Genomic DNA, 20,686 nt, shown 5'->3' on the forward strand with positions numbered 1-20,686 from the left:
AAATAAAGGAAAATTGCATATATACATTTGCTCCGGTTGCAATGAACATTCTCAGTATGAGCCATGCGTTCCACCTCATCATCATACTTCATGTTAACATTTCCCACCACTTGTCTAAAATTGGACACCCTGGTGAGTGTGAGCCAGCCTACAACCGGCCCTCCCCTCCTCCCTCAGCCAAGTAACCCACTGGACAAATATAAACCTTTGTGTGAGTCTACAATCAAAAGACAGTGATTATTCTCATTTTAAAGGTGAAGGGGAAGTACGGCTCTTTCTAGATGGTGGTTGCCATGGATTTCTCTCAAAAGGTTTTGGTATAATGGCACATCCCACTTCTGATGTCAGCGCTCGAGGAAGGGGAGGAAGAAGGATTCGAGAGAGAAAGCGAGAGTCGAGGGAAAAGGAAAGGGAAGGAGGGAACGAGGGAGGGAGGGCGAGAGGAGGGGAGGCAGCCTGTTGCTCATGATTATCAAATAGCGTTCTCGTACTCCACAAGCCCAGTGCCTTTGCATAGATGGACCAGAGTTGAAGGAGGTAGCAGCAGTGCCTGAAAATACACTTCACATTTTCCCTCATGTACATTCTTCTCATCGCCTTCAGGCTTCTTCAGCAAACTAACAGCTGCAGAGGAACTGATTTGAGAGCGCAGTGAGTATGGATTTTTTTGTTTACATGTTTTTAAACTTAATGCTTGTTGTATAGAAAAAAACAAACAATACTCCTTAGTTGTAAGTGACACTTTGGGAGTTTTTCTCATTCGTGCGTTCAGTGTTTAAATTCCAAATCATGTATGTAAATAGCTGCTTCCTCAGGCTTGATATTATAACTGTGTGCGCCATGTGCCTACCTGTTAGTGTTTTCGTAGGTCACACTGATGTGCTGTCAGTATTTCTTTTAAAGTAACTTGAAGGGTGCATCAGCAGTGTCAGTTGTAATCAGACTGAGCTAATTAATGGTTTCCTGTGAGGTCCACTTTTCATTGAACGAGGAATTATCTGTCTCGAACAGATGACCGAGACTTGCATGCCCGATGTGCTGCATGTACGCCATGGTAACAAGGGTGCAGCAGCATGACACTGTATGATGTGTAAACATTTACTGAGACAGGGTTCGATGCAGAGACAGATTTTGTCTGGCATGCTCTCTGAGGAGGGACATATATTTGATATATATATACATTATCTTTGCAGTGTCCTTTGAAATGAAAAACACTTTTCAAAATCTAATTTTAAACTGAAAATTGATGCAAGGGAAACTTTTGAACGTGGGAACAACTTCAAGTCCTCAAACAGCGTATCACAGCTTATGTTTCTGTCAGTGAACCCATATGAGATCAGTTCAAACACAGCACATGGTTTCATTCTGAAGATGATTTTAGATAATGGCCCATAATGTGATTAGAGTCCGCAATGCAAATCCCTCTTTGGAGACCTTGGAGCAGTGATATATGATATGTAATCCATCATCCTCTCTCCCTCCACCAGGTAATTGTGACTCTAATGAGATGAACTAATGACTTTTCCTATTCTAATAACTAATAGTGGCTCTCTGATTCTACTCCACAAAAAAGATCCATAAAGTAATTATAGTATGCTTCTCAGGTGCTTTTATGTTTAAGGTGCTTGAGAGACATCTCCTGATCTGCTGTTTCCCTGAGCACCAGTGGGTACCCAAAGAAATCTGCAGCCAGGGCTCGGACTCAATACAAATTGGGCGATGGATGTGCTTTGAAAGTGTAAGTAAGAAAAAGTCCTCGTCTTTCCTTCTGAAGTCTTTTATCTGCACAGACTTGGATGTGAATTTAGTCCATCTTCTAAAACCCTTGGCTCTTTCATGTTCTGATTTGACCGTTTAGGTTTTTAACCAGTTCAAGCTGTGGTAAAATGTAAAAATACAACTAACTTAACCAACACACAGATGTGGTGTCCTTTGACAAGAAAGCTTTTATTTTCTACACTCAGCACTGACCATCAAGTGTCTAATTTCCCACTTAAAGGACAACTGTTAGTTTACAGTCCATTTATACCATCTCATCAGCTTATTTTAAGTTGAGTTGAGTTCTTCTTTTTTCCTTGCTGAGCTTTTAAGCGACTGGTGCGAGCACCTTCTGTCACTTCAGCCTGCAGGGACTTGCGCTGCGCCCTAGTGCAGAGGTCTTTTGAAACACTCTGTCCAAAGTGACAGACAGTCGGGTCTTCTCTGCAGTGAGGTTGTGATGCCTGCACACATGCTCGCTGTCTTTTATCTGCTGCTTGTGAAAAACACATTATTTACACAGCCCTGAAAGATTAGGTGGTCGGATGATTGCAGCTCGACAGGAAAAGGGCAGCAAGAGATGAAAAGTGAGTATCGGTTAATGCACGCAAACGATGCAGAGAACTTAATGTTATGCAATCTTTATATAATCAAGTTAGATGAGCACTCGCAAATGGTGAGAGTGTGCAATCATCCACTCAGGAAAATTCCTGAGATGAAAAAGAAAAACACATGCTGTCGTTATACATCGGATGTGAGTGATGGGTGTAATGTTGAGGTGTTTTGTGTGCTGACTAAATATTGTGTGTCACAGTTTGTCAGGGATCAGAGGACGGGAAGTGCTGAGGCATGATATGGAGCAGTGAAGTAGAAGCCTAGAGAGTCGGTGGGCCGGCTCAGATCGTGTCTGGGGAATAGAGCCCTTTAAAAAGGAAGGACGGGCAGAGGACAGATTGGAAAATAAACTGTGGACAGAAAATGACAGAGGTGTGATGCTTCTCATTTGCTCTTTGTTACGCGACATTTTATTCCAAGCGAGACATGAAGAAGTACTTGAATTGCATTTCAATAATTGACTTTTAAGCTTTTAAAACGACATTTTTATAAAATGAAAGGTGGTTTATTTTACAGATACATTTCATTCTGTTGCTGCTTTTCACTCCAGTTGAATTGAACAGTGAACAGGATGAAAAAGAGTAGCCATTAGTGCTGAGATAGCTCATTACTGAAACATATTATCTGCACAGAATACTTCTGTACCTCAGAAGTAGAGAGCAGCGCACTGTGGTGGACCACAGACAGAGTTGGGGAGACATTTATTGCCCTGGAGCTATACTGTAGCTTCTTCCAGGGTTCTCGGCATGCATTAATACCACCCACATCCAACAAAAAAGAAACACTTTTGTTTACAACTATTCCTGCTTGAATTACTGTAAGGAAAGGTCTTCGGGGTAGGATTGCTTCTGGCATGCCTGACTGTTTCAGTGTTTAACCAGATTTCAGAGAGAGAGAGAGAGAGACAGTTGGGTCTTGGCAGCTCTTGCGGTCCATTTCTGGAAACACCATCCTCTTATAGTCCATTAGAGAACAGTGAGCTGTTAAGGGAATAGGAGCAGAAGTGGTTGTTGGGGAGAACAAAAGGAACATTGTGTGGTTTAAATGGTCATTAAGCCTGAGAGGACATGACTGACATGACTTCATTGTCAGGTGACATGCGCTTTTCTGGAACATCTCTATAGAGAGCATTTATTTTACAGCACGTTATTGCTTTAAATATGGTTGAGGGGCTACATGCAAGAAAATAAGACCGAACTCTACACTTTGAACAGCTGCCACTGGAAAGCTTAGAGGTTTCGATTTTCATCAGAAACACTGACAAAAATCCGATACTCATCAAATTACCATGTGTCTGTATTTCACAGAATGAGTCAAGCTGAATTGCAAATCTTTGATTCAGAGACAGATTGGTAAAATCTGTCTTACACAGCACTTCCAGCAATATGGAGATATGCAGCAATAAATAGTCATCGCTAAGTAAACTATTTGTATCTCTTTGCGGGCACAAACACATAGACACTCTTCAGATGTTCATTTTTACTATTAAATTTGAATATGAACCACCCATACTGAACAAAATTCTTTAACACATGCCTCTGCAGGCAGGTAAAAAGAAAATAACAGACAGATCTCAACAGTTACAACACATTTCCTTATTTTTAAAAGCTTATAATTTTTTTAAATTGCTCTTTGATCTTGTGGTCATGATCACTAGTGGGCTCTTTAAAATGATCTCAGTCAATATTGGTGGTATTAAAAGTCTCCAAAGACTCTTGAGGAGGGAACCATGGGAAATGCATGCACAATACTGTCAGGCAACTGAGACTCACAACCCAGTGACTCACCAGGCAATCTGGAGAACATGCCCTGTGGCTTAGCTGTGATAACGCTGGCACAGAAAGAGGCCAGACCTCAGCCGATCTGGTGGGGAGAACAGCCTTCGCTGTCTTTGCAGCGTTTCATCTCTCCTTCTCCTTCTAGACTTTATCCCCCAGAGGAAACATCAGAGGCGCAACATTGCACGGAAAGGAAAACAAAACAAAACAAGAGTTTAAAAAAATGCTCCTGTGACTGCGGAGATGGAAAAGCACAATCGGTTTAAAGGCAAAGTGAGAAATCAAACAGCCTCAAGGGGTTAAGTGTGATTTAATCTAGTAGGAGAGTGGCGTAGGCTTGTGCACATCCACACCGGCGATGCATTGTAGGCGTATTGATAACCTCCACCGCATGGAGGGAGAGTGTGAGAAGAATCAAAAAGGAGGGATTTTGCCTTTTTTGAAAATTTATTTTCATTCTTGTGTTTGGCTTTTGTTTAATGGTACTACTGTTTATTTTGCAGGCAGCGTTTATATTTAAGAAAAGTGGGAAGCGATTGAATGTGAATCTGCTGATGGCCTGCATGATTTCCCTGACTGCACTGGGGTTTTGTTATGATCTGACCTCAGGGGCATTCCACATGTGACGAGTCCAATAAAGCCAAAAATCTATATTATCAGGAAGTTAATGCAACAAGGCAGAGCACTGGAGGGAAAAGCTTCGGGCGGGTTTGCTCTGATTTCAGGGGTGAAAGATGGTGCTGACTGTAATCAGTGGCTCACACAGGCTGACAATGCAGGTGCCTAATAACCATTCAGTTGACACATTCACATCCCCATTTTAGAATCCTTACTCAGAATTTGGCCAAGCAGCAATCCAGGCACTGACATTTTAATTTCTAACTGGCTAACCTGCCTCCCCCTAAATCACTGTAATTGATTAAATTAGTTTGGACAGAGGCCACAAGGCCGTCACTGCACTGGTGATAAAGTGGTGATAAAGTGGTAAACATTTTCCAGTTCCTTCTCTTTCTTATTGCAATATAGTGCTGCTCCTCTTCTCGTACTCGTCTCTTGTTCTGCCGAAGAGTCTTTGGTAAATGTGCATAAGCTGGCACTCGGAACAGCCTGCATAACTGTGTGATTGCACGTTAGTACACACACACCTCAACCGACACCTAACTGCGTTTTAAAGCCTCCCGCTCTAAATGTGAGAGGGCCAGAAATAGCACAGACGGATTATTAAGTGTGTTTGAAAACAGCCTCTTCAGTATCTGTAGGATAACAGTTACATCAGTGAATTACTGAGTCAGTACAGCATCACTGGGTGACAAATCTTTATACAAAAATGTGAGGAGTTAAATAGTTGCCCACATAAATGTATACTGTTAAGAGTTTAACATTTAATCATGATCTGTTACCTCAGTCAAAAGAAACTAATGCCTCATTGTTATTTGCCCTCCTTTTCAAATTGAAGTAACAGTACGACTTTGGGGTAAATACATGGAATCAAGTCTTGAAATGGGGACACAGTTAGTCAGGCTCATTCCAAAGTTACATAAATCCACATATTGTCCCCCAAAGCTTAGTTTATTCCACTCAAAACATATGACAAGTTAAACTGTTGTCGTCAAAGCATTGTTTCCCCTTCTTTGTCTCCTCATATTAAGTAAAGTTGAACAGTGCCTCTCTGTCACTCCATAATTAACACAGAAACCTCAGAGTGGTATCAGTTTTGCCATTAAACTGAGGACAAATTCTATTTTAAAACGTATAATACAGTAAATACAATCTCATGTAGCAAAGCAGGGTTGAATTTCTGTTTATGTCCACCAGATATCTTTGCCCCCTAGTGGCCATTCATTGGCTAATACAGCTTACCTCTCCAGCGTTGGGATTTGCATCTTGCGGCTTTATAGCAGGGCGGATTCACCGAGACCAGTGTGTGTGATCAAGCCAGACACTGGAAGGAGATATCTGCAAATATCGTTCAACGACCAGAATACTATTGTTATGTTTGAATGAGTGGAAATAAACAGTATGCAAATTAACCTACAGCAATATGTAAATGTCACCTCAGTTCATTCTCTTGTAAAGTTATGCAATTGACTATACTAAACATTTACCTCAAGGCAGAGCAACAGCAATAAATATTATCATTGTCATCATCATCATACTTTCTTTACTTATTGTTGTTGTAACAATATTCCTTGAGGTTCATGTTTAGTACATTAGATAAGGAAGCAAACAGAAGCAATAATATCAAGTTAAAATAGGTAAATTAGTAAAAAAAGAAAAGAAAAATATTTGCTGTAACATTAAAGTAGTAATAAGGAAAGTAGGAAAACGCTAATAAAATCTAAACTTTTTCCAATGGCGCTGTTCTAAAAGGGACTAGATACTAAACTAGAGTGCACTATGACAAAATAAATGTTGAAAGACATTTTTAAATTAAGGCCTTATAAAACCCAGAAAGACTTTATTTACAAATGCCTACAGCTGCAGATTCCTGTAAACCCTGAGGCACAGTGCTCTGCGGCGCATAGTTAATAAAAGCTACTGCTTCATGACTTCAGTGCGGCTCAAACTTCAGCCTGAGGCTCGAACAAGCAGGAAACACCATCCAAGTGCGGAAACGCGCATATTTTAATCTATTTAATCATCACACGTTTAAAAAGAAGAATATTAAGGTTTTATTACAAGTCAGTGTGACATATTTAATGGAAGTAATGTTAATGAAAACAGTCTTCTAGGATTTCACTAATATGTTTACACATATTAATATTATGCTCGGTGGAGTTTCCCCGCTGTAGCTTTACAATAGCTGAAAAGTGTGTTGGTGGTAATGTTTCACGCAGCTTTCTTGCTTTCATTTCTACAGTGAGTGGGCTGTTCTGCAGGCAGAGATTGTTTACATATCACTCTGCTTTTCTTATAATTTCACGTATCCATTTGAATCATAATGCAAACAGTCCGAGTGCCTCCTGCTGCAGTAAAGTGCATTGTGATGGTATTCATTTAGTAAGAGTGTACTGCTCAGTATGTTGGCAGGTGAATTGAAGTACTTCTAACAGTGATATGATGATTTTAACTGACCTGGACACCATGACTTTTTTGTCTCAAACTTCCTTATAATTGAACCTCATAACTTTGTCTGTTGTTTGCATTTTACTCTTTATCAAATAATAATGGACTTTTCTTTCTCTGCGTGTATTACTAGTCTGTGTAATACTGCTGACTGTACCTTGGTCAGGACTCTGTTGCTAAAGAGATTTTTAAACTTTGCTTTTTAATTAGTTTGGCCGATTGTGTCAAACCTGCACTGGTGCACTAACTTCAGACTCTCTATTGTTTCTGTGAAGGTGACAGTGTGTTGATGGGAGGTTGAGCACAGGGATGTGAGCGGACCGGTAAAGATGACCCTGCTGGCGGGTGACGGCTCTGACTATGACTACAGTGCCCTGAGCTGTGCCTCTGATAACTCCCTCAACCCTCCCCTCCCACAAGAGAAGGAGGCTCACAAGGGAGCCTTCTATAAAAGGGCGCAGCCTGCCCCTGAGCTCAGCACCATCCACGATAACACACTCCTGTCCAGTGCCCGTAAACTCCATGCCATTATCAACGTGGGTGGCCTGCGCTACCAGCTGCCTTGGACCACCTTAGAGGACTTCCCCTTGTCACGTCTGGGCCAGCTGCACCTCTGCAGCAGCTTCGATGAGATTATGCGCATCTGTGATGACTATGATGTCACACACAACGAGTTCTTCTTTGACCGCAGCCCCTGTGCCTTCCGTAACATCCTGACCTTTCTGCGGGCGGGCAAACTGCGGTCCCTCAGGGAGATGTGCGCCCTCTCCTTCAGAGAGGAGCTGCTGTACTGGGGGGTTCCAGAGGAGAGCCTGGAGTGGTGCTGTCGCAGGCGTCTGCTGCAGCGCATGGAGGAGTTTGAAGCCATGGAGAGAGCAGAGGAGGAAGAAGAACTCCTGGAGGATCTGCTGGATTCAGACAGTGGCCACAGGGGACGCGCGGCTGAATCTAGACTCAGTCGGTGCATGGCTAAGCTGAGGGACATGGTGGAGAGGCCTCACTCTGGCCTCCCAGGGAAGATCTTTGCCTGTTTGTCCGTGCTGTTTGTCACCATCACTGCCATCAACTTATCCATCAGCACCATGCCGGCCATGAGGGAGGAGGAGGAGCTGGTAAGTAGAAACGTGGTGTTTGACACAGCACATGAAGATTAAAAATGATATAAAAAAGAAGAGGTTGTAAGGCTACAAAAGCAAAACAAAACGTATGGTTTCTGTGAGGTACAGTTGGGACAACAACAGGTTTTGTCCCAAAGCTTCTGAGGCTCTTACAGCTGATAAATGTGGTTAATATTGTTATGATATCCAATTTTTTCAAAATAGCTGCCCAGAAGACTCAATTTCCAGTGTCTAAAATTAAAGAACTGCTTAGCTATGGTTAAATTAATAATTAACCAATTATCTAAATGAAGACAGAAGAAGCAGAAAAGTAACTTGTGCCTAAATATAGTTCATTTTTGAAGTATTTGTATTAATAAGGAAAAAATGAGAATATCACAAACTTTGCAAATCGAGTCATTTCATTCTAAATTTGACAAACATTTCAAATATAAGAATTCATTTTGAAACCAATATAGTTAAAACAGTTCACCAAAACTTGTACTCTGTTTTAATTTCATTTCTATTTATATATTTTTAATTCATTTTAATGTATTTGTCATTAAAACTGCTTTGCACAGCCACAATACATAAAGAGATGCCACCATACTGACAATGAATATGTGAACCCAGCAGGTTTATGTCGTTTTTTCTATCCATTCTTTTTAAACTGATGTATCCAAAGGGAAAAAAAGAGGTTATGTGCTTTACAAAAACCCCTCAGCCATTAAAGAAAATGCTAATAATGTCACGTCATTTTAAAACCTCATTCCAGTAAGAGAAGGAAGGCTGCTGAGAGAGCCACAATTTTTCCCCCAGATTAGAATAAATGTTTGAAGACGTCTCAGGCTGCTTTCATGAAATGCTTCCATTATTATGTCTGACTTCAATCACAAACATAATTAGCACCCCAGCCTTTTTAGTCAAATCAAAGGAAAATTGAATATCTGAGCCACACACGTAATCTTCTCGCAGAGTAAAGTGCAAACAGGTTGTGAATTAATTAATTGATTTGTTGTGAAAGCTTTTGTGAAAATTAAAAAAGCAGGCTTTTGATAGAAGTGCAGATTGACTGCAAACTCTTTGATTTCCACTGTGGGGGAAAAAAGTTTGTGTTGTTTTTTTCTTTCTTTCTGTTTTAAGTTGTTCAGATAATCAAGTGCAGATAGAGTAATTGTGGGAAATGGGTGGAGTGCAAAACGTTCGCTCCTGTACAGTGAGACATTAGCTCAGGAGTGAGGGAACTCCAGGCCTCGAGGGCCGGTGTCCTGCAGGTTTTAGATGTGTCCTTGATCCAGCACAGCTGATTCAAATGGTTAAATTACCTCCTCAACATGTCCTGAAGTTCTCCAGAGGCCTGGTAATGAACTAATCAAGTGATTGAGGTGTGTTGAGCCAGGGTGAGATCTAAAACCTGCAGGACACCGGCCCTCGAGGCCTGGAGTTGGCCACCCCTGCATTAGCTGCAGATGAGTTAAACATCACCTCTGTCACACTGTTAAACCAATAACTGCCTAAGAAAACGGGGGAGGGGAAAAAAAGAAAAACAAAATTGAAAAAGGAAATGAAAAGCTGCTTGTTGTCTGATTTAGTCACTGATATATTCATCTGACACCCTTGCACTGTATTCTCACTTGAGAGTCTGAATTCATTTGTTTTTAAAATAAAGTGCCAATGATCTCATTCTAACAGCTCCTCAACAAGACGACAAAGCCTTGCATTAAAAGTACACAAGTGTTTCAGGTTATCTGGAGTTTTCAGGTGGTCAGGCCACTTCCTCCTCTGTGGGAGTATGTTTCATAATAATGATATTATTCCCTGATATGGACTGCATTCAGCGGCTATTGCAGTATGTGCTTTTAAATGCTTTGAACCATATTTCAACCACGCACTGAATCATGAAGAAAAATACACTGCTTCTGGAAGTGTGGCGGTATCGTTTTAGACGCTTTGACCTAAGATTTACTGCCTAATGACATTACTTTTTCCCCCATAACCAAAACTGGTGGTTTGATCTGTAATGAGCAATTATTTTTATTTTTTCATTGTCTTGGCTGCCGTGCTGAGGGCTGCAGAGTCCTACCACTGTTTAGCGTTTGAATTTCACACTGAGGTGGCTCCCTCTAGTGATTCGACCTCATCTACATGCTGGTGACCACATTTTGTTTCTTTCCTAAACAGGGGACCTGTTCCCAGATGTGCTATAATATCTTCATTGTGGAGACTGTGTGTGTAGCCTGGTTCTCCCTGGAGTTCACCCTGCGCTTCATCCAAGATCGCAGCAAGCTGACCTTCCTCAGACAGCCCCTGAACCTGATTGATGTGGTAGCAATCCTGCCGTACTACATTACACTAGTGGTGGACAGCACTTCCAAAGGAGAGAAGAGGCTGGGCTCAGGCAACACCTACTTGGACAAAGTGGGCTTGGTGCTGCGTGTGCTGAGGGCCCTGCGTATCCTCTACGTGATGCGGTTAGCTCGCCATTCCCTGGGCCTGCAAACTCTAGGCCTGACAGCACGCCGCTGCACACGGGAGTTTGGACTGCTACTCCTTTTCCTGTGTGTGGCGATCGCACTATACTCCCCCCTGCTGTACTTGATTGAGAATGAAATGGCCACCACACAGGAATTCACAAGCATCCCTGCTACCTACTGGTGGGCTGTCATCACCATGACAACAGTGGGCTATGGGGATATGGTGCCAAGGAGCATCCCGGGTCAGGTGGTGGCTCTGAGCAGCATCCTAAGTGGCATCCTCCTCATGGCCTTTCCCGTCACCTCCATCTTCCACACATTCTCACGCTCCTACGTGGAGCTGAAGCAGGAGCAGCAGAGGCTCCTGCAGAGGAGGACACACTTTCTACTGCGGAGCCGCATGGCCGGGCTAGGCAGCAACCTGTCCTTAGAGAGCGACATGCTCTTTCCTATTGGGTCGTCTGACATGAGAGAAATGGATGACTGAGACTGCAGGACAACTGAGGACATGAGAGAGTGGGTCTAGAATAGAAACCAAGGATGAAGGAGGTAACGCATGGGATTGAATGTGTAACTAAGACAGGAAGAGAGGCTGACATTCGATGGATTGGCTGGTTGAAAGGGGCGTCAAAAAGTGAGACACAGAAGAGACAGAGATTATTTTTTCTTCCCAAAAAATGCAGCTTGATTTGTAGCAGTGTACACTTAAAGAAAATGATGAAGAGATGAGAGAGAAAATAAGAACAGCAAAAAAGGATCTCTTTATTAAGCGCATATAAGAGCAAACATAAGTCCAGCTGACAAAAAAGACAAAATACGCATAAACCTCGAGCTTACCGGTGACCTGTAGTGTTAAAACAGTCATATTCTAAAACGTGTTTATGAACAGAAGACATGCCTGAAGAGCACAGTCACAGCTTCACATCATTCAACAACATTGTGATGTTTTTTTTAATCTCTGGTTTCAGTGGATTTGGTGATGTTGTGTGCTCTCGGGACAGTGCCAGTTAACTGAAGATGCTGTTTGCTTTTGTTAAGTCCCAAAGATATAAATTTCTTCCCAACTACAATGTGACCCTTGATCAACTCATTATTTTCTAACTGCTTTGAAAACATTGAAACTTATGTTGGGGTTCCTTAATAATACTGTGGCACAGCCAGCATCTACACATTACTTATGATGTCCTAACTGTCCTTCTTCTACACTTTGGGGTTCATATGCAATTTTTGAACACGTTCTGGAAACAGCATTATTGTACTTGTAATTACTGCATTTGCTGTGCATAGCTGTTTATAAACTATATCTCACTTTAAATTGGATTTGAGTGGAATCTCTCCTTTTTTCTGTTGATGATTCATTGATGCCTCTTGTTTTAACTTCAACTTTTCACTTTAGAAACAGGGAAAGGAAACTGTTTTACTAAACTGATGCCTAAAGACATCATCCATGGGAACCAGACTCTCTTGGTGAGCTTCTCTTTCCAGACTGTATCAGTTATATTGTTATAAATTTATATTTCATTCTCGTCTATTCGGTTACTGATGGTTTACACCAGTGGTTTTCAAACTGTGGGCCATAGGCAGTTTCACTGCAGGTGGCATGTGGACGATTAGGGTAAATATATGCAATGACTGCAGTGAAAATATTGTGATGCTAAATTTATTATTTATTTAGTATTGACTCTCCAATAATACATACAGAAAAAAAACCCAACAATCATATGACCCCCTCTGAGCAAGCACTTTGGCGACAGTGGGAAGGAAAAATTCCCTTTTAACAGGAAGAAACCTCCGGCAGAACCAGGCTCAGGGAGGGGCGGGGCCATCTGCTGCGATCGGTTGGGGTGAGAGAAGGAAGACAGGATAAAGACATGCTGTGTAAGAGAAACATAGATTAATGACAAGTATAATTCAATGCAGAGAGATCTATTGACTCATAGTGTGTGAGAAAGGTGACTGAAGAAGAAATACTCAGTGCATCATGGGAATCCCCCAGCTGTCTACACCTATTGCAGAATAACTATGGGAGGATTCAGGGTCACCTGATCCAGCCCTAACTATATGCTTTAGCAAAAAGAAACGTTTTAAGCCTAATGTTAAAAGTAGAAATAGTGTCTGTCTCCTGAAACCAAACTGGAAGCTGGCTCCACAGAAGAGGGGCCTGAAAACGGAAGGCTCTCCCTCCCATTCTACTTTTAAATACTCTTGGAACAAGTCTGCCATGTCAGAGCGAAATGCTCTAATGGGGGTACTGACATAAATGCAGTGATGAAACGCCAAGAGGCACAAAGCAGTGATGGACTGTCTGAAGTATTCTAATTAAGTATTTGTCTGTTATATTTATGCGCTTCCTTTTCACCTACTTAATACAGTAATACCTTTCTCTGCAAATTATACTTCTACATTATAGCCGTCTTACAGCTAGATACATTCTTTATTAATATTTTTCATACAAAATCTACAGATTACAAAATAGAAGAGAAAAAAGGCAGGGCAGTAGCTGCACACTAACCAAGGGCTGTATTTGGAACACCTATACATCTGGTGCAGTTCGACAACAGTTTGGTTGGTTGCATTCAATGCACTCGATCGCTAAAGTGGTTCTAATAAGGTGTTTAGTACGTGCATAACATAGGTTTAAGTAAATTTACCTCGACATCACTCATCTAAAATGCTGGCAAAAAGCCATACATGTCATGCATGCAAGTTTTTAAATTGCCAACTCGCTACATGTGCAGGAAAGGAGGAAAATCATAAACGGTTTCCTTCCCTCTCCGTATAAGAAGAAAGATTACAGGATACTTCTGGGACAAGCCAGCATGTTTGCTTGTATGCGTTTTATTTTTTTAATCGTAGGGGCATTGTTAGTACTTGTAGGTAAACTGAAGTACTTCTTTCCTCAGAGTTTAATGTGTAAAGTTGACAGAAGCCTCCAATTCTGCAGCAGCTGCTTCGATTTAGAAATGCTGCTTCATGGCCAGCAGGTGGCAGCATTGTGTCATCAAATAGAAACATCACAAGCAAGCCTGATCTTTGATTTTCACGCTAACAAAGAGAATAATCAAAATCGAAAATTAGACTACCTCGCATTCTAGTTCAGTGATATTAGGGATTATTTCATGATGTCAGATTAAAAAAAAATTCAAACAATTTTTAAGGATCTAAATTTATATTATAGTTAAAATATCTCCATGTTTTTAGGTCAGCCTTTGAAACTTTACATGGAAAATTCAGCAGTATTTGTGTGCAGGTTATGATTTAATGGTGTGAAGTTGGCTCACATCACAAAACGTAACATGTGTCATAGGCTAAACAGTCTCAACCGCCAAGAGCAGGACGAGTAATTGTACAACGAACCGCGTTTGAACCTGCACTACTCAGGTGAGGTGGGGCTTCTATGACATGCCATTCACGCCAATCGGGCAAATCCACAGTGCAAAAACCCTCCCACCAATCAGAGCTTTCACGATGCGGTGAAGTCTCCTCCCTTTCTTGCCTCAAGCACATCCCAGTGTTTTGGTCATGATTTGGTGTTTTTGCTCAGCCTTGTCGCAAACCGGGGGTTTCTGTTACGCGCAAAGCTCGGAGTTTTTAATCAGGGACGTTCCGGTGCTTTTCTTCATTTAGACCGTGTCAGTGAAAAATGTTTCCACAGCTTCAAAGGCTTTCCCCGTCATGACTTCACCGGGCGCTCCCTCCCGTTGAATGGGATCCCTCCTCATCGCCTCTGTGTCACTCGCTTTGGCACCGACTCTCTCTTCAGCTGCCCGTCTTCTCCAAAGCCCCAGTTTTAGGAATCAGTGAAGCTTTTTAGTGTATATCATCAGTTCATTAATGCTTTGATGCCAAATCCTCCGGTCTGATCGACAGAAGAGCGACGCCGTTAAATCTCCGGTAGCCTGCGCTTCACGGTGAGTAAAGCCAACTTGTTGTTTTAGTCGCTTGACAGGCGGACAGACAGGGATTAATAAAAAATGAATGAGCAGTTGGAGCTCAGCCGTGCATCAAATAAGTACAGACAAAGCTTCACTCTTTGGGGCATTAAAACAAACAAACATCTCTAATCTAAATTTACACTCAGCATCTTATTCAGCGTATATTTTTGTAAACAAGTGCTCCTGTTAATGGTGACCAGCAGCTGGTAGTTTTCGCACCTTGTAATAAATTAAACCACGTTGCATCCACACCAGTCTGAAAGTTTATCATCACAGTTTTTCTTGAATAACTAAACTACACGGGGTGTGAGGAGTCTCTCCTCTGCTGTACGTGGCTTCAGGAAATAATCACACCACACCTTTTAGTTGCACATCCTTGATTTTAGGGCCATGGGAGTTTACACAAGTGAAACTTTCTGTCTTTTGCTCCAGTTGATTTATTTATATGAAAGCTGAAATGAGTTTAGATTCATTACATATATGTGTGGATGTATGTATAGTAGGATTTTGCTTGTTCACTCGTCATGACACATATTTTCCCTCTCAAATTCCCCCACACAGTTTAAAGACATGACTGTCATATGCTTAGGATTAGTCTCTCCCACTCAACATGACTCAAAAGGTCTAAATATTGACTCTGTTGTGGTGTAGTAGCTAATAACTGAAAAACTAGGTGTGCATATTTCAAAGTTATTGTACAATCTGTAACATAACGTTGAAAGCCATGCCCCTGAGAAGTTGTAGTTTCAGTCCATAATGTTTAACATTGTGATTAGTCATTGGCTTGCATTTAGTGTACACATCAGTCCCGACTCTCGGCCAATGGCTAGGATCTGCTAACCTAGCCTTTGTGTCAAAAATTAAAACCGATTTAGTGTCTAGACGAGATTTTCTTGCAGACACTTAAATATTGGTCTCTCAGTTCCTGCAAGACGTCACCGTGCGGCATATGTGTTATCATGGCTGTTGAGATATGACAGCTGGCACAGCCCTTGTGCTCTCCACACACACACAGTTAAACCTGCTGTACCACTATTGCAGTGTGTTGTCGCAGCTTTTTGGTCTGCCTAAGATCGCAATATTGTATATAAACATTCAGCTTATTTTCTTTCTCTCACTCTAATCCTTTCTGAAACCTCAAACATTTCTCAGGAGACATATTTCAGTGACATGCGTGGAGGTTTAATGATAATAAAATTGCTGTTACATTTGATTATCAGTAGTGCATTAGACTAATCCTCTACAGATTTTCTAGTGTTTTTTTTCCTCCCATGTCTGTGTGTGTGTGTGTTTATGTGCGTGAATGTTTAGTCTTTTCCTGAAAGCATTAAAATGCTTGGCAGCAGGCAGAAAGAACATATTATTTCCCATGTGTTCAATATAAGTTGATCCAGCAACACGCAAGCTGATGCTCGAGATGAAGCAGGGCATGCTTGATCATTTCTGTTAACCACTATCTTCTCTCCTCATAAGTGTTTTCAGCTAATGTAAATACGGGTCAGATGTTGCCATTTTCACTATTATTAGCATGCTTCCTGCAACCAGTGAGTGAGAAGTGTTTCTCAAAGTGGTACGAGATGGTCCATTGTGATTTCTAACTGCCAGATTTCAGGCTCTGCAGAGGGGACCTAATGCTCCTTGGAATCCCATGAATGTCTTCAGTGAAAGCCATAGATGTTTATGTCAACTCCAATGAGACTAGTGGAAACTGGCTCTTGAGGCTGAAATTCCTGCTAATTGGCAACGTGGATGTGGACTGGCCGCTTTGTTCCCTCTTATACTGGAGTGGTTTGTCTGTCAGGGTGATGCACTGCGCCTGGCATCAATGAACTGCTTGTTTCCGCAGCTATCCAGACTGGGAGAATCAGCGTCTTTAAGACAAGTTGCTTCCACTTTCAAAAATGCCTTTGTGCACCTATTCATAGAGAAGGAAGGAAAGCGATTTGGGGTGGTCTGCAGAGAGAAACTGTTTCTCAGAAGTTTCAGCTAAGCGTTTTGTTAGTGATGTGTGTATTTGTCTCTGCCTTTAACTGCACTGAAGCAAAGTGAGCAGTGGCAGTAAACAGCTTTCACTCTAGCTGGCAGTTTGCTGAGTTCATCATTTGATCTAGCTCATGTCCCACTTTCCTTTAGGTCAGATGAGGATTAATTGGCAGTGAGCTCTGAGGACATACTGTAATTAGATTTTTTAAAGGATTTGCCTTTTGTGTATATTTATTGGTGTAGCTACATTAAAGCCATATAATTCTAATGTTAAATATCAAAACATAATTGCACACACAGAGCTTAAGCACAAAGTTGTTATATATTATAAATAAACTGATGTCAGTATTGGCATTTATATCAGTTCTTCCCACACATCGGCTTATTCATTAGGCGGGTCGCCAGAGAATATTTTAGTGCTGATTTTTAAATTTTTGTTTACTGTTTTGATCTATCTAACAGAATTGGACCAACCAAACTCATTTTACCAGTGGACAATCTTGATTTTTATTTCTAAAGCGCAGTCATCGCAAACCAATCGAGAGTTATTAGCAGTAATAATAATAATAATAATAATATGAATTGTGTAAATCTTTATGTTGTGCAATTTTTGAAGCCTTAAAAACATTTTATAAAACATATTGCAGAAAAAGATGCTCATGTGGCCAAGCAGGGACCACAGAGCATAATTATTAAATATGTCTGTGTAAGTTCTCAGTCATCCAGGTCATGATAGGAACTTGGAAAGAAAGCGAATTATCAAGAAACATAATAAATAATTAATAAATGAATAATTTACCCTTTCCAATAAGACTATAAATTACATACAGTGCTTAATAAATTTATTAGTCCAAGGGAAAGCGTTTTAATCTAAATGATATTTTGTAATACTAAAATATAATATAGTTATTGTTGTATGAAATAAATTTTCAATTTTAAGGTTTTACCAAAAAACAAACAAACAGTAAAGCACCTCTTTTATATTAAGATACCAAACTGTATTTTAATTTTCTTTGTTACTATATATTTTTTCTTCTTTCTTTCCAATTACAAGTTTCAAAATGTGAAAGCAAAAGTACCATAGAAAGCCATATTACTGTTATGTTCAACTGCTTTCTCAATTAAAGAAAAAAAAAAAAATACCATATTGCAGTTGTTTACTTGCATTCCTGAACAGGAAAATGTGTTATAGTGGTTGAGCGATTGATTAATTTCAGCCGGCTCAAAATGGTTATAAAGCATGAATTCAGTTGGTGACTTGCCTAATAAATAACTAATTTTTAGCTTTAAACAAGTTTTTGATAGTTTGCTTGTTTTTAATGAAAAGTGGTTTCATAAATTCGTTAACCACTGTAGTTTTAACTAAAGAATGAATGAATGAAAGCCGGAATCTCTTGAAATCCAGATTTTTTACCCTCTAAACATTTTTGTGGGCATAGGCCTAAAAAGTGTATAATCAGTGAGGCACTAATTAAAAAGAAGAAGCATAACTGTCCAGAGAACCAGAGATGAAAAAAGAATCTAAATGATCTGGGGCTTCAGTAGTAATAGGAGTAGTAGTGTGGCTGCGCTTTGCTAAAACAACATACTATTCCCCTTTGGCTTTTGAGTACTTAACAAACAAAACACTTGTCTGATGCCAGTGTCAACCCCTCTTCGGTTTGCCAACGAGATACGCGAAGCACTCCAAAAAGAGAGAAAGCGGGAAAGACTGTATCTGTGAAAAGGGGGCATGAAATTTGTGATGGCTTCCTGCTGACAAAAGCCTTTGAATTTTTCATGTTGCAGATACTAAACTTCTGTTGCTCTAGCCCAGATTTGTTGCTAATTAGTGCCCAGCCACATTCAAGGGCATACGGTTGAGCATGGGAATGCCAGTGCCACCTGTTCTCTCGTTCTCCCTGTCTTACATCACTCCCACCCTGTCACATGCTGTCTGTCTCTCTCTGTTTGGGCTTTGTGTACCATTGGCATAGTTTTGAATCCTTTACTGTAAGTCTACTTTTCATCTACTCCGTACGGTGTCACTGCTTGAATTAGTGTCTGCAGAGGAAATGCGGGTCACCGTGTATACACCAATAAAACATGAAGTTACAAAGCTGTCCAGTTCACCCAGTAAAAGCACTTGAATAATAAAGATGAAGAACTGAAGTGCTCTGACATATCCCTTCAAGGCTTCACTCAGAGGGGTCTGTGCTTGCTGGCCGTCTGAATGAAGTATCTGATAGTGGTTTGATACAGACAAACAGAGGAGGGTTTGTATCCTCCCAGGATCGTTGGCCACTTCCTGCCCCTGTGCTCTGGGAATTAGCCAGGGTGACACAGGCCACGCATCTTCTCTCAATCCACCCACTGTTGCCTCTGTGGAAAAGCGATCACTCTCACACCCTCATTCCCATCGCTCCGTTCGCATTTCTTGTGACAGGAAAAGCGTCTTTGGCATTTAAAAAGATGCCTCTCTGTGTAGCTTTGTGTAGGCGCAGCTGTGCGAGCCCGGTCAGGCTGATGAGATGCTGGGAAGAGCGCACGCTGCTCTCCCCTCCCTCAAAACGTGAGGCTGTCCATCCTCTGAGAATCACCGCCACATATGTCGACATGGGAGTTTTTACACAGATCGTGTTCCGGCAGGGAGCACAGACCATGTCAGAATCAACCTCTGGACCAGGCAAATCTTATAATCTCACCAAAACCAGATAACAGGAGCATGCGTGGAATTTGTGGAGCAAAGCTGCACTAAGGGATGAGGGTACTCAATATGATTTGTGATCCTTTCAGTGAGTCGTGTCAGGCAATGAAAAGCAAAATCCGGATGAAGAGAAATTTGCTTGAATGAAGTGTTACTGTGTTCACGACAGCTGTGTCACTACTCAAATGACTCAGTTGCGACAGAAACGACCGGGCCATGCCGGGTCATATCCTGGGGTCTTGGTTTGACTAAATCTGTTTTTTATGTTTTACAGAACCAGCTGATATAATTGGTAAATCATTTCACCATATAATTACTGGTTGCAGTTTAGATGTTGTTTCTTTGTTGCAAGTAAAAACAGGTAACGAAACTGAAATATATCAGTGTGTGGTTGCTAAACAATACTGATGACTCAGGGATTATTTTCCCAAATGATGTGATTTCTCAGTTTTAAATTTGGCTTTTTGGCTCATCGCCTGCTTTGGACTAAAATCTCTGCATCCACTGACATTTCAGAATATGTTCACAATCCACTGTGTTTATGGCAGTTTTGGATCATGAAACATGACTTCATCATCATTTTTTTTCCTTTTTACTCATCTCTAATGTAAAATATGACTCCAGTCATAGTCACAGAGATAGCAGGAATTGCTGCACCTCGTCTTTCCTGCCTCTTTCCTCTGGTTTCACTCCTGTCTGTTGTTAGGTGAGTCAGACATCTTCCTCTTCCTCAGCAGAGGCAGCTTAGTGGCCCAACCCATCTGTAGCTTATGAAACCTCCAACTGCACCATCAACTCAGTGCTCTTTACTGATTGCCTCGCAAACTGTGTCTCAGTCTCTGCTTCACCACCCCACAGAGTAACATTTGAATATTGAAATCAGGGCCTACTGAACAAAGGCTGGTTTAAAGGAGTTGGAGGAAATCACTTCAGTGTTGGGGGCCTCGTCCTCCAATCTGTTATGGAAATGTCATGGCAGGGAGCAGTTATGTTTTGATGATGAAATGTGACATGGGTACATTTGAATATTTTAATGCTTCTGCATCTCTGATACTTTTATTTGTCTATCTCCAAGGAAGCAGTGCTCAACACTGGGCTCTTTGTGTCTTGGTTTCAGTTTGAATTCAAAGCCAAAGCAGCTATAGAAATGTAGACTGAGCATGCTTTAGTTATGCTGGGTGTGCACAGAAGTGCATAACTTTAGCTATAGCCCTATCTATTTGAAATATTCAGCTTTATCACTGAAGACAACCTAATAATGGAGGCGTATCAGCTGATTATCAGCTACAGCGTG

At 41.1% G+C, this 20,686-nt stretch overlaps 2 protein-coding genes across 2 annotated transcripts in view; both read left to right on the plus strand.

The window, feature by feature from the left end:
- Positions 1-514: 514 nt before the first annotated feature.
- kcng1 (potassium voltage-gated channel, subfamily G, member 1) lies at positions 515-12,059 on the plus strand. Its single transcript, XM_085393802.1, has 4 exons — positions 515-651; positions 1,605-1,738; positions 7,493-8,329; positions 10,496-12,059. The coding sequence occupies exons 3-4, from the start codon at positions 7,547-7,549 to the stop codon at positions 11,273-11,275; spliced, it is 1,563 nt and encodes a 520-aa protein (XP_085249928.1). The 5' UTR covers positions 515-651; positions 1,605-1,738; positions 7,493-7,546; the 3' UTR covers positions 11,276-12,059.
- A 2,226-nt stretch (positions 12,060-14,285) lies between these two features.
- src (SRC proto-oncogene, non-receptor tyrosine kinase) overlaps positions 14,286-20,686 on the plus strand; it is a 29,298-nt gene continuing 22,897 nt past the window's right edge. Inside the window, exon 1 of the mRNA XM_085393034.1 lies at positions 14,286-14,699. The gene's annotated coding sequence lies outside the window, so the exon portion shown is untranslated. The remainder of the gene's footprint in view (positions 14,700-20,686) is intronic.

Source organism: Rhamphochromis longiceps, linkage group LG20 (assembly GCF_057381845.1).
Source record: "Rhamphochromis longiceps isolate RC_006_pf linkage group LG20, R_longiceps_female_GT1.1, whole genome shotgun sequence".
Taxonomy (NCBI): domain Eukaryota; kingdom Metazoa; phylum Chordata; class Actinopteri; order Cichliformes; family Cichlidae; genus Rhamphochromis; species Rhamphochromis longiceps.